The sequence below is a fragment of the Peromyscus eremicus genome, chromosome 2, assembly GCF_949786415.1.
Source record: "Peromyscus eremicus chromosome 2, PerEre_H2_v1, whole genome shotgun sequence".
Lineage (NCBI taxonomy): Eukaryota > Metazoa > Chordata > Mammalia > Rodentia > Cricetidae > Peromyscus > Peromyscus eremicus.
In genome coordinates, this window is record NC_081417.1 from 62032088 (window position 1) to 62046635 (window position 14548).

At 44.0% G+C, this 14548-nt stretch overlaps 1 protein-coding gene across 2 annotated transcripts in view; it reads left to right on the forward strand.

Annotated features, from left to right (window-relative positions):
- The first annotated feature begins 436 nt into the window (after positions 1-436).
- The window catches only part of Ube2r2 (ubiquitin conjugating enzyme E2 R2), an 87375-nt gene continuing 73263 nt past the window's right edge, over positions 437-14548 (forward strand). For both annotated transcript variants that reach the window (XM_059254132.1, XM_059254133.1), the window contains exon 1: positions 437-720. In XM_059254132.1, the coding sequence (XP_059110115.1) occupies positions 544-720 (177 nt within the window). In that variant the 5' untranslated portion in view covers positions 437-543. The remainder of the gene's footprint in view (positions 721-14548) is intronic.

Genomic DNA, 14548 nt, shown 5'->3' on the forward strand with positions numbered 1-14548 from the left:
TCCCCCCGCGCAGCCGCTGCCGTCGCCGCCGCCGCCGCCGCCGCCGCCGCCACCGTCCCGAGACCCCAGCGCACGGCGCGCCCCCTCCCCTCGTGCGCCCCTCCGGCCCCCGCGGAGAACGAGAGGGCAAGCGAGCACGGCGCTCCCGGCCCAGCCCGGTCCCCCTGTCTTCACCATCGCCTGCCCTCCGCCGCCTTCCTTCGCTTCCACCTCCACTCCCCCCCCCAAGTAGAGGCCCCCTCCGGGGGGGGGAGGCCCGGGTCCCGGAGCGGATTCCCCCAACTCCCTCAGGCCCGCCCCCGCCCGGCCCGAGTGTGAGGAGGGCCCGGGCCGGCCCGCGTCGAGAGTGAGGAGGACCCCGGGCGGGCCCCCGGGCCGTCTGGGGCCTGATCCATCAGGCCCCGCCAGGCGTGTGAAGACAGGGGCCCGGCCCGGCCCGAGGGCGAGCAGAGGGGAGGGGCCTGGTCCGGCCCGGCCGGTGCGCGAGGACTGGGGCCGCGGCCCCGCACGGCCGCCGCCGCCGCCGCCGCCGCCGCCGCCGCGATGGCCCAGCAGCAGATGACCAGCTCGCAAAAAGCCTTGATGCTTGAGCTGAAATCCCTGCAGGAGGAACCAGTGGAGGGCTTCCGGATCACCCTGGTGGATGAGTCCGACCTCTACAACTGGGAGGTGGCCATCTTCGGACCCCCTAACACCCTCTACGAAGGCGGCTACTTCAAGGTACCCCCCCACCCCCCCCACCCCTTCCCGGACCCGCTTCCCGGGCCTCCGCTCTCCGCCGCGGGCCGGGAGCGGGAGCGCGGGGGAGCCGAGGGGGCTCCTCACCTCGCAGCCCCCTCCCCCATCCGTGGAGGCAGGAAGGCCTTGCTCACCAAGTGCCTTTTCTTTGTCATGGGGCGGGGGCGGGAGGCCAGACTGCACCGGGAAATAGGAAAGCCTCTGTGGCTGGGGTAGTTGGCTACCGGGAAGGAGGGCTGCCTTTGTTTTGTTTCTCCAGCTGAGGGTGTGTGGAAATAGAGATGGTCTATCTTCTCTTTCTCGACCCATCCGAGCCTTCTCTGCGCAGGCTGGAACTGCCCCAGAGGGCAGGGTGACCTGCACTTATTGGATTGGACTTTTCTCTTTTTTTGGGGGGGGAGGGAATGTGGGGGAGGAACAGTAGCCTGTCATTCCCGATGTTGCTAGTGCCCTGACATTTGGAGGATTTGTTGGTCTTGGGTAGGAGTAGTCCAACTTTTGATTCCAGTAGGTGGTAATAAGGAAGAGGACCCTGGGGGAGGGTGGCCAAAAAAGGGAGGGTGGTGTGCTGGCTTTGCCTTGCTCATCTGCTTGAGGGGACTTTAATTTAGCCCTCTTTCTGCCCTCATTTACTCCATAGTCTCCCCTGCTTTCAGAATGCCCTTTGTCCTTTCCTACCAAGTTTACAAGCACTCCCCCCCCCCCCCCCCGTACAAACATCCACAAAGGGTGGGACATGTCAGGCAGAGAGATTGATAGTTTCCCACTTTAGGGAGAGAAAATTGAATGCTTTTGCTTAGGTGGTTAGCTTCTGCAAATGGGGTCGCCCCACAAATGAGAAGCAGCTGAGGTGAGAGGGTTTCTTCTCATGGTGGAGTGGCTCCTTAGGCAGCCTCTACATATACATTGTTTCTATTGTCTTCCACGAATTATTCCCGAGTTCAGTACTTGGAGACACTGAGGGTTTTTTGTTGTTGTTTGTTTTGTTTTTGTTTTGTCTTGATTTGACTAAAGCGTTTTTGTTTTTTTTTTGTTTTTTTTGTTTTTTTTTTTTTGGAGGGTGGAATCCCTGAGTGAAGACGGAGTTGGGGGTAGAGTCAGAGGAAATGAGTGTTTAGGAATCCATTTTTTTTTTCTAATTTCTAGAATTAAGTAAAATAGGCCAATGAGTCAATTTTAGTTTGTTTTGAAGGGAGGGGTTATCTTGGCACAAGTTTTAAACGAATATCTTAGTCATGTAGTTGTGATGTGTATTTTTAGGACTACCCAATTACTTAACTCTTATTTTGTACCGTTCAAAAGCCTCAATTTCAGGCTTTAAACTGGGTCAACTTTGTTGAAAATAGGATTGATAGAGAATACTTAACATTCATGCATGTGATAGTTGCTGAACACTTAGTAAAAGGACATTTTTAGAATCTTATGTAAGAGTGGTAGGTATCCTTACCAACTGTTTGCTTCATCTTTTGTGGTCAGTATACACTATACTTTTTAGATGCAGGTGCTTAAAATTACTGAGTAAAGGTTCACGTTATTAGTGACAGATTGGAAAGGAAATTTTTGTGTCCATGTTGAGGTGTGTTGTATGTACTGTCAAATATAAACAATCATTTGTAGATATTGGAAGTATTGCACAAAGTGGAGTTCATATGATAACTTTCCTAGAAAACAGTTGGAAAGCAAATGCCTGGTTAGTTTTAAAGGATACAGTTTGTTAGTTTGCTTTTTGTTTTTTGTTCTTTTGGTTGAGACAGGGTTTCTCTTTGTGGCTTTGGCTGTCCTGGAACTCTCTCAGTAGACCAGGCTGTCCTTGAACTCACAGAGATCCACCTGCCTCTGCCTCCTGAGTGCTGGGATTAGAGGCCTGTCCCACCACACCTGATTTAAGGATACAGTTTAATTTCCAAAAAGTATTATTACTGAATCAATAGTTCAGGTAAATGGGTTGTAGTAAATCTTCCTCTATTGGAGTTTTTTTTTTTTTTTTTTTTTTTTAACTATGAAAGAAAATAATACTTCTGCTTACTAATGGGGAACAGAATGTGGCACTCTTGATTTGGAAATGATAGTATAGAAATACTTCCTGTAGCATAATTTAAAATAAAGCCTTTGGGCTGAGACTGTAGCTCAGTGGTAGAGTACTTGCTTATCATGCATGAAGACCTGATTTTAAACCCCAGCAACACACACAACAAAATAAATTATAGCTTTAGTCCTGGTGCAAAGATTGGCTTTGGGGACTGGGTGTACCTCAGTGGTAGAGGGCTTGTCTAGCATGGTTAAAGCCCTGGGTTCTGGACCCACACGTGTCCTTGAGATCCCAGCAGTCGAGAAGCAAAGGCAGGAGTTTTGCAAACAAGTCAGAGGCCAGTCTAGTCTACATAGAAAGTTCTAGTCTAGTCTACATAGTAAGTTTCAGTCTAGTCTACATAGAAAGTTCCAGTCTAGTCTACATAGAAAGTTCCAGTCTAATCTACATAGAAAGTTCTAGTCTAGTCTATATAGTAAGTTCCAGGCTAGTCTACATAGTAAGTTCTAGTCTAATCTACATAGTAAGTTCTAGTCTAGTCTACATAGAAAGTTCTAGTCTAGTCTACATAGAAAGTTCCAGTCTAGTCTACATACTAAGTTCTAGGCTAGTCTACATAGTAAGTTCCAGTCTAGTCTACATAGTAAGTTCTAGTCTAGTCTACATAGTAAGTTCCAGTCTAGTCTACATAGTAAGTTCCAGTCTAGTCTACATAGTAAGTTCCAGTCTAGTCTACATAGTAAGTTCCAGTCTAGTGTACATAGTAAGTTCCAGTCTAGTGTACATAGAAAGTTCCAGTCTAGTCTACATAGTAAGTTCCAGTCTAGTCTACATAGAAAGTTCCAGTCTAGTCTACATAGAAAGTTCCAGTCTAGTCTACATAGAAAGTTCCAGTCTAGTCTACATAGTAAGTTCCAGTCTAGTCTACATAGAAAGTTCCAGTCTTATCTACATAGTAAGTTCCAGTCTAGTCTACATAGTAAGTTCCAGTCTAGTCTACATAGTAAGTTCTAGGCTAGTCTACATAGGAAGTTCTAGGCCGACCAGGACTGCATAGCAGGAGGGGGTGGAAAAGAGAAAAGAAAGGGCTTTAGTTCCTGTTTAAGATGGTTTTTGCCAGGCGGTGGTGGCGCACACCTTTAATCCCAGCACTCAGGAGGCAGAGCCAGGCGGATCTCTGTGAGTTCGAGGCCAGCCTGGGCTACAGAGTGAGTTCCAGGAAAGGCGCAAAGCTACACAGAGAAACCCTGTCTCGAAAAAACCAACCAACCAACCAACCAAACAAACAAAAATATGGTTTTCGTTTTTTCCAGACAGGGTTTCTCTGTGTAGCCCTGGCTATCCTGGACCTAGCTCTGTAGCCCAGGCTGGTTTCAGACTCAGAGATCTGCCTGTCTCTGCCTCTGCTACCGAGTGCTGGGCTGTTTTTGCTTTCATGTATGTATGTCTACCATGTGTGTGCTTGCTTGGTGTTTTCAGAGTTCAGAAGAGGGCATTGGATCCTCCGAAAACTTGAGTTACAAATGGTTGTCAGCCACCTTGTGGGTGTTTGGAATTGAACCTGGGTCCTCTGCAAGAGCAGCAGATACTCGTAGCCACAGAGCCAACTCTTCAGTTCCTGTTTAAATTTTTTTATTATTTTTTTTTAAAACAGGGTTTCTCTGTAGCCCTGGCTGTCCTGGAACTCTCTGTAGACCAGGCTGGCCTTGATCCACCTGCCTCTGCTTCCCGAGCGCTGGAATTAAAGGCGTGCACCACCACTGCCTGGCTAAATTTCTTAATATTAGGATTTGTGTGCCCTATTTTTTTTCTGTCTTAATTTTTAAAAATTGTGTTTTTGTGTGTGTGTGTGTGTGTGTGTGTGTGTGTGTGTGATGTTTTTGTGAATTTGGGTGAGCACAGGCCACAGCTTATTTGTAGGGGTCAGAGGACAGCTTTTGGGGTGTAGTTTTCCTTCCACCTTTGTGTGGGTTCTAGGGATTAAACTCAGATTTACAGGCTTGTATGGCAAGAGCTTTACTTGCTGATCCATCTTGTCTGCCTCGTACTAATTTTTTGATGCTGGGGATTGAACCCAGGGCTTCTCAAAGTCTGTCATTGAAGCTATGCCCTCAGCATTTTTACTAATTTTTTTTTTTTTTTTTTTTTTTTTAAGAAAAATGCCACCCATTCCCCATTCCCATCCAAAACTCCTTTCTCCCATGGTTCATATTTGTAGTGTTGGTGCCAGCCTGTGCTCCAGAATGAGATCCTGGTTACAGTTCATGATGGCCAGGAACTTACTCTGTAACTTGTGTGGACTTCCAACTCACCATCCCTCTTCTCAGGCCTCTGAAGGGCCAGGATAATAAATAGGTCTGTGCTACCCTGTTCTAGTAAAGTATAAAAATACTTTTTTTTTTTTTTTAAAGACATGCCTCATATAACCTAGGTTGGCTTGTAGCCAACTATGTAGCCAAGGATGACCTTAAACTTCTGATCTTCTTGCCTCCCACCTCCCAAATGCTGGCATTACAGGCTTTTGTCATCATGCCAGGTTTATGCCATGCTGGAGATTGAACCCAGGGTATTGTGTGTGCCAGACAAGCACTCTGCCAACTGAGTTATATCCTCAACATCAAAAATGGAAACTCTTTTAAAAACACTTGTGTGTGTGTGTGTGTGTGTGTGTGTGTGTGTGTGACAGAGAGGGAGAGAGAGAGAAAGAGAGAGAGAGAGAGAGAGAGAGAGAGAGAGAGGAGAGAAGAGAGAGTCTTCTCTCTTGGGGATTGGGTGCTTTCAGAAGCCAGAAGAGGACATCAGATCCCCTGGAACTGAGTTGCAGAGGGTTATGGGCCCACTAATGTGGTTGCTGGAAACTGATCTTGGGTCCTCTTGAAAAACAGCAAATGCTCTTAACTACGGAACATCATTCTCGCTCTCAGAAATTCTTTTATTTTGGGGGGCGGGGGAGTGGTTATTGAAACAGGGTTTCTACATAGTCCCCAGTGTTCTGGAACTCAATATGTTGACAGGCTGGCCTTGAACTTATTTTGTGTGTGTGTGTGTGTGTGTGTGTGTGTGTGTCTGGGTGTTTGCCTGCATGTATGTCCATGCACCATGTGCATACCTGATCTTCATAGAAGATAGAAGAGGTCACCAGATCCCCTGAAACTGGTGTTATAGATGGTTGTGAGCTGCTATGTGGGTACTAGTACTTGAACCCTGGTCCCCTGGAAGAGCAGCCAGTGCCCTTAATTGCCTGAGCCAGCTCCAGCTCCTAGAATTTTTTTTATTGCATTTTACATACACATTTGTTTTGTTTTGTTTTCAAGAAAGACTCTCTCTGTTAAGCTCTGGCTTCCTGGCACTCAATCTGTAGACCAGGCTGGCCTTGAACTCAGAGATCTCCTTGCCTCTGCCTCCCGAGTGTTTAAGATATATTTTTATATATTCATTTTAATCCCTGGAGACAGAGACAAGTGGCCATAGTGCCAGGACAGTCAGAGCTATATAGAGGAACCTGAACTCAAAAAACCAAACTTATTATTATTATTAATTTTTATTTTATGTGTATATGTGAGTGCTTGTATGTATGTATGTGCATTATGTGGCCTGGTCTGAGGAGGCCAGAAGAGGGCATTGGATCTCCTGGAACTAGAGTCACAGGTGGTTGTGAGCCTGTAAATGAGTGCTAGGAACTGAATCTGGTTCCTCTTTGAGAGCAGCCAGTGGTCTTGAAGCTGAGCCATCTCTCTAGCCCATGTTGCACCTTTGTTTGGTTTATTGTCTTTTTGAGACAAGGTTTCTCTGTGTAGACCAGGCTGGCCTCAAACTCAAAGATCCGCCTGCCTCTGCCTCTCGAGTGCTGGGATTAATAAGGTGTGCCGCCACCACCTGATTGCCGCTTTTTTTTTTTTTTTTTTTAATAGAAGTGCTTTGCTTGCATGGATGTCTATGTACCACATGTGTGCCTGGTGCCTGAAAAGATCTGAAGATGTCCACCTGTGAGCTACCCTGTAGGTGCTTGAACTCAAACCTGGGTCTTCTACAAGAATAACAAGTGTCCTTATCCTCAGAGCCATCTCTCCAGCCCTGAATCTTATATTTAAGTGTATGTGTATGCTCGCATGATCCTTCTGGGAGTGAGTTCTCTGCTTTTGAAGTGTGGGTACCAGAGATGCAACTCAGGTCAGCAGACTTGGCAGCAAATGCTTTTTTACCTGTTAAGCCAGCTCTTTGGCCAAGTATGAAAACTCTTAACTTTTTTTTTTGTTTCAGTCTTTGGGAGAAATTTGTTTAGTGGCATTTTCTGCTGTTTTTCTCCTTAAGTTATCTGATTAGTTCTTCCTTGGAAAAAGGTCAATTTGTGATCATTGTTTTTGTGTTTTTAAATTTCAGTTTTTAGTGTGCTCCTCTCCAGCTGCAGCTGAAAGTTGGCACAGGGACTGACTAGCTCACTCAGCTGGTTAGGAGTGCTTGCTGCCAAGGCTGATGACCACTAGTTACAGTTCCAGCTGAAGTTACTCTTGGTTAATTGTGGCATAAGTTAAAGAGGTCACTTAATAAACATTGTAGTGGTAAACTGGAAAGGAAGTTATAGGAAGACTACAGTATTCAATTTTAAGGGAATCTGTTATTTCTAACTTTGAAAAATGCCTTCTCAGGCAGTCTTCGGCTTTGAGTCTTTCCGCTTGCTGCTGCATGGAGCTCTTTTTCTACCTCAGTAAAGCTTTATTGTTCTTTAAGAAACGCTTTCCAAGTTGGGTGGTGGTGGCACACACCTTTGATCCCAGTACTCGGGAGGCAGAGGCAGGTGGGTCTCTGAGTTAGAGGCCAGCCTGGGCTACACACAGAAACTGAGGGCGGGGATACTTTCCAGCTGAGGATATACCTCAGTGATAGAGGTCTTACCTAGCATGCTACAGGCCATGGGTTCAGTCTTCACTACTGCAAAAAAATTTTCTTTAGCTAGTAGGCATGGTGGCTCACACCTATAAACTCAGTACATGGGAGGCTGAAGCAGGAGGATTGTCATAAGTTTTTGAATTACTGAGGCCAGCCTGTACTGATAACTGAGACCCTGTCTCTCTCTTAAAAAAAAAAAAAAAAAAAAAGCTTTCTCTAGTGAGCAAAGCTTGCTAGTAGTGTTTGAGTATATATGAACTCTTAAGGTTATGGGCTCTTTTGCTCTATTATTTCTTGTTTAATTTGTTCATTTATTTTTAAAAATTATATATATATATTTGTGTATTATGGATGTGTTGTCTGCATGTACATGAGAAGAGGACTTTGGAGCCTGTGGGTCAACAGGTGGGTGCAGGGACTTGAACTCAGAACTTGGAAAAGTAGCCAGTGCTCTAAACTGCTGAGCCATCTCTCCTGCCCCGGCTGTTTATCACCACTTACTTCATCTGTGTGCACCCTGAGGTCAGAGGACAACTTTGGGATTCATTTGTCTCCTCCCACCTTGTGGCTCAGACCCTGCCATTGCTTTAAGGGGAGTGCCAGTGTCTTCATTGCTGGACTGTCCCGCCGCCCCTTGTTTGAGCCTTTTCTTTCCAGACAGGATTTCTCTGGGTAACAGCCCGTGCTGTCCTGGATCTCACTCTGTAGACCAGCTGCGATCCTCCTGCCTCTGCATTCTGAGTGCTGCGATCAAAGGTGTGCACCACCACCGCTGGCAAGCTGTTTGATTTTTAGAGACAGGCTTTCCTGTACCCATGTTGGATTTGAAGTGAATTCCTGAATTCCTCTTCTTTTTGCCTTTGCTTCACCCCCAAGTTCTAAGCATTGCTACTACATCTGGCTTTTTTGTTGTTGTTTTTCGAGACAGAGTTTCTCTGTGAAGTAGTCCTGGCTGTCCTGGAACTCTCTCTGTAGACCAGGCTGGCCTGGAACTCACAGAGATCCACCTGCCTCTGCCTGTGCTTTTCTTTTCCCTTTCTTTCTTTCTTTCTTTCTTTCTTTCTTTCTTTCTTTCTTTCTTTCTTTCTTTCTTTCTTTCTTTCTTTCTTTCTTTTTTTGAGACAGGGTCTGTACATAGCCCTGGCTCAACTGGAATTCACTGTGTAGAACCAGCTGGCCTTGAACTCACAGAGATCCGCCTGCCTCTGCCTCTCAAGTGCTGGGATTAAAGGCATGTACCACTGCTGCCCGGCTCTTTTTTGTTTTTCTGAGAGGGGCCTTACTATGTTGTCCAGGCTGGCTTCAAACTTCTGGGCTTAATGGTTTCTCCTGTTTGAGCTGAGATCAGCTTTGATACTACATACTATTATTTTTTGAATTCTCTCTCTGAGATAGGGTCTCTTATGTAGTACTACTCTCTTGGAACTTACTCTGTAGACCAGGCTGGCCTCAAACTCAGAGATCCTTTTTGTTTGTTTGTTTGTTTGTTTGTTTTTTTAGAGACAGGGTTTCTCTGTGTAGTTTTGGAGCCTATTCCTGGATCTCGCTCTATAGACCAGGCTGGTCTCGAACTCACAGAGATCCGCCTGGCTCTGCCTCCCAAGTGCTGGGATTAAAGGCATATGCCACCTTTTTAAGACAGGGTTTCTTGACAAGTGCAACCACCCTAGCTGTCCTGGAACTCATTCTGTAGACCAGGTTTGATTTAAACTTTCAATCTATTTGGACTGTGAAGTTCCTCTGGTTACATTTTTCCTCCTACGAAGAAGTTGGATTTTACTTTAGAATTTGATGTCAGTGACATTTTATCTAGTTGCTGGGTCACCTGATTTAGAGCTCAGGCTCTTAATGACTGAAGGGTTGACTAAACAACAAAAGAAGATGATTGTCATCTTGGTAATATAGTCAGTATAGCACATTAGCATCTTTGTAAAGACATCCTATAACTAAATGTATGTAGGGGGAAGCGAAGCATTCCACAACAGTGATAATGAGGACCATTAATAAAACCTGCTGGCAGTAACAGCCTTGACTTCTGTGAAGATAAAGATTGCTTAACCTCATTTGGAGAATCTAAGAAGCAAAACAAACCTAATTCTATCTTTACCTTAACTTTTACAATATAGAAGTTAAAAGCCTGGTGTGGTGGCCCACGCCTTTAATCCCAGCACTCAGGAGGCAGAGGCAGGCAGATCTCTGTGAGTTCAAGGCCAGCCTGGTCTACAAAGTGAGTTTCAGGACATTGAGGGCAGTTACACAGAGAAACCCTGTCTCATCCAGTTCCAGGGTATCAGATGCCCTCTTCTGACTCTGGCAGGCACCAAGTGGGTATGTGGTACACACATTTACATGAAATAATAGAATAAATCTTAATTTTAAAAGTGTGCAATTAGCCGGGCGGTGGTGGCGCACACCTTTAATCCCAGCACTCGGGAGGCAGAGGCAGGCGGATCTCTGTGAGTTCGAGGCCGGCCAGCCTGGGCTACCAAGTGAGTCCCAGGAAAGGCACAAAGCTACACAGAGAAACCCTGTCTCGAAAAACCAAAAAAAAAAAAAAAAAAAGAGTGTGCAATTAAAAATAGTTTAAAAAAAAAAAAACAGGAAAAAGAAGTTGTCTCCAACAGGGAGGCATACCTGATTGATTTTGTGCTGTAAGTGTAACTCAGTAGTGGAGTGGGAGTTTAAGCATGTTTGAGGCTTTGGGTCAGTCTCCAACATCACTAAAACAGAAAAATACTTGCTCAAGGTACATACTTAGAATGAGCAAAATGGAGCTAATCTTCAAAAAAATGTTTTTCTTTTGGATTTTTTTTTCTTTCTTTTTTTTTTTTCTTTTTTCTTTTTCTGTTTTGGTTTTTGAGACAGGGTTTCTCTGTGCCAATTTGGCTGTACTGGAACTCACTTGGTAGACTAGGCTGGCCTCCAGAAATCTGCCTGCCTCTTGGTGAGTGCCAGGATTGAAGGTGTCCACCACTGCCTGGCTATGTTTTCAGTTCTTTTGGGTGTTAACCTAGGAATAGAATTGCTAGTTCATAGGATAAATCTATGTGTACTATTTGAGGAACTATTAGACTGCTAGACATAGTAGGTCTACCATGTTACATTCCTAGCCGTAGTCTTTGAGAGCTCTAATTTCTCCGTATTCTAACTGTATGTGTCCACTCTAAGAAAAATTAAGATCTGGTGTGATGGCATGCACCTTTAATACCAAACTTGGAGGCAGAGGTAGGCTTTGTGAGCTCCAGACCTGCTTGGTCTACATTATAGTGAGTCCCAGGCCAGCCAGGGTTACGCGGTGTTACTTTGTTTCCAGAAAAAGAGGTGGTGGTGCTGGCAAGATGATTCAGTGGATAAGGGTGCTTGCCACTGACCCTGAATGAAGATTGTGAGTTTAATATCCAGGACCCACATAGTAGGAGAGAACCAACTCCTATAAATTGTTCTGATTTATACTATAAATTGTTCTGATTTATACACGTGAGTGCACACATGCAAGAATACTTCTTTAAATTACATGTGGGTATGTGTGTCTGTGTGTACATGTGCATATGAGCACAGGTGCCCAGAGAGGGCAGAGGCATTAGATCACTGGAGCTGGAGGACAGACATCTGGGAGCTGTCCTCTGTGAGAACAGAGCAGCAGTGCCCTTAACTGCTGAGCCATCTTACCTCTCCAGATCTAAAACATTAATTTGTAACAGTTGAGTGTGTTTAACAGCTGAGATGCTACCTTCAATTTCGTGGAATTGACTGTTGGATTGTTACATTTACATATTGTTGTAAACCAAAGAATTTCATCAGAGTACTAATGCTACTGTCCAAAGGTTGGCAGTTACAAAGTAATGGGAAGTTGGAGCTCTAAACCTGTTTAGCTAGCCTTGCCTCTTTCTCCTCCATTTCAGTCTTTAAACCCTTGTTTATCCACACTTCAGGATGGAGCTATCAGGCCTGAGGTCGTAGCTCAGTGGTTGGTGCTTGCTTAGGGTGCATAAGACCTTTCCTTCAGTTCAACTCCTGACGCTACAAAAGTAAAATGAAAAAGAACAGTTTAGTAAGTTAAATGTTTTTGTTTTTCTTTATAAGAGCTGTTTAAATATAGGTTTGTAAATTTGGTAAGGAAGAAAAAGTCCAAGATAGGATGAATTTTTTCCCCCTAGAGACAAGGTTTTTCTGTGTAGCCTTAGGTGTCCTGGAACTCACTCTGTAGACCAGGCTGCCCTTTATCTCAGAGATCCTCCCCCAAGCCCAGTGGATGAAGATAATATAATTTTATCATCATAGATATTATACAGAAATTCAAGTTTTATAACAGTGATATTTAGCATGTTTATTTTTTTAAAAGACTGGTATAGGAAAACAAGCAATATGAATGTCTGTATTACCCCTGAAAGCCACTTAACTGTTCAAAATGTAATCCTCCAGAAATAGTCTATGCAGATGTAAACATACCTATATTCTCTAAAATTAAAAGCTGCAGCCTGGTGTGGTTGTACACACCTGTACTCTGCAGGCTGAAGCAGAATGATTGTCCCTTATAAGATGATATTAAAAGTGTTAACCAGATAACATTGTTTTTAAATTTTAATTTTATCTTGGAGATCTCACTGTTGCCAGTATGTGTGAACTAGTTGTATTGTTTGTGAAGGGTGTTGTGATTGTGAAGGATGCAACCTAAGTGACCTAGAACTTAAGACGACTACTTCTGCAGTCTCCTGAATGTTAGGACTACAAGCATTATAATGTACCACACCACTCTGGGCTTTTTTTATACTGTAGTTTTATGTTTTTATTTCATTTATTGTTATCAGACTTAATTTTATGTGTGTGAGTGTTTTGCCTGCATGTATGTATATATGTATGTACACTCTGTGTCTGCTTGGTGCTCCTGGAGGTCAGAAGAGGGTTTCAGATGCCCTGGAGCCACCACTGCCACGTGGACACTGGGAACCGAACCCAGGCCCTCGGCAAGAACGAGTGCTCTTAACTGCTGGCCCATCTCTTTCCATATCTAATTACTTTTCTTTTTATTTGTTTTGAGACAACTTGGGTAACCATGAACTCCTAGTCTTCCTTCACCTCCTAAGTGCTGAGATCTCAGGACAGACAAATACCATCGTGTTTAGTTTATGCCACATTTTTAATTGCTATTTAGTATACATGCTATAATTTTGTACTGCCTATGTTGTTGGACTTTTTTTTCCCTTTACCCTAATATAAATTTTATTTTCTAAGGAAGTTTACTCTATACACCCTTAGGATGTACTCTTTGCAATGAAGTGTTGTAGATTTTAGAAATATAGCCCAAACAGAGGTGTGCATCCATTCCAGAAACTGGGAAGATTGAGGGAGTAAGAGGCATAGGAGTTTGGGAGTGGAGGCCAGTCTAGGCAACATACACACAGCCCATCTCAAAAAGGAAAACAAGTGGAGTCATGGGTGCCCTATAACAACCCCCATCCACCTTGGCCAAAAGTATTACAGATATTATTTGGTTTTATCTATTATAAATGAATAGAAATAGATTTCTATAAGTCAGTATGTTTACATTGGAAACTTAGTAGTAAATTTAATGATTTCACAAAAGTAAAATTGAAGCAAGTTCTGAAGGATGTTTAGATTTTCTTTATTTTTTTCCTGAGTGATAGCTAGTATCTGAATTTGGAAGCGTTGAATACCAGTATCTTTTAGTTTAATATTTTTCCTTTTACATAGTTTCTTTTTACATAGGAACTAGATCAGGATAACAAGGCAGATTTCATTAAGTTTGGCCAAGGATTTCCAATATTTGGTGCTTTCCATAAATTCGATTATTGGGGGAAATGATTTCTATTTATTTATTTATTTACTTATCTATTTATATTTGTTTTTTTTGGTTTTTTGAGACAGGTTTTCTCTTTGCAACAGCCCTGGCTGTCCTAGGACTCACTTTGTAGACCAGGCTGGCCTCGAAATCAGAGATCTGCCTGCCTCTGCCTCCCCAGTGCTGGGATCAAAGGTGTGTGTCACCACCCCTGGCGGCGAATTTTTTTAAGGGTTTGTTTATTTATTATGTATGCAGTGTTCTGTCTGCACCAGATCTCATTATAAACGGTTGTGAGCCACCATGTGGTTACTGGGAATTGAACTCAGGACCTCTGGAAGAACAGCCAGCAGCCAGTGCTCTTAACCTCTGAGCCATATCTCCAGCCCCCTTGAAGTTTTTGTCATGGAGATCTCTAAATGCATTTTAGGTGGGGCTTAGGGCAGTGTTCTAAGAATATTAAGCATATGATGAAGGGCTAAACTACTTAAATCAATTTTGGAAACTTGTATAATGGTTGAAATGGGTAAGGTGGTACATGCCTGTAATCCCAGCTCAGGATCACATAGTAAAGTAATGGAGTCTGCATATTTATGTAAAATACTGTCTATTTCTCTGTCCTTTGTCTGTTTTTCTCTGTTTTAAATGAGGCTGAATTCAAGGCTAGTTGGGACTACATAGCAAGAACCCAAAGCACACCGATTTTATCAGCTTGTACTTTTCAGAATCAGAATCTTTAGGTTAGAGCAAGAATCTGGTGGAAATCTCTACATGTAATTCCACTTTTTATTGAATGTGTTAGTGTGGAGGCCATAGTGTGCATGTGGAGATAAGACAGCTCTCAGGAGTTGGTGCTCTCCTCTCCTGGCACTGAGCTCAGGCCATCTGGCTAGTGTGGTAAGTGCTGTTTACCTGCTGAGCCATCTTGGCTGCCCACAAGTTGTAGAGAAACTGATAACTTTTTATGTTTGTGTTTTGAGACAGGGTCTCATTGTATAGCCCTGGCTGGCCTGGAACTTGCTTTGTAGACCAGGCTGGAGTACTAGGCTGATAGCAAATGCTGGGACTAAAGGTGTATGGAGCTATACCCAGTT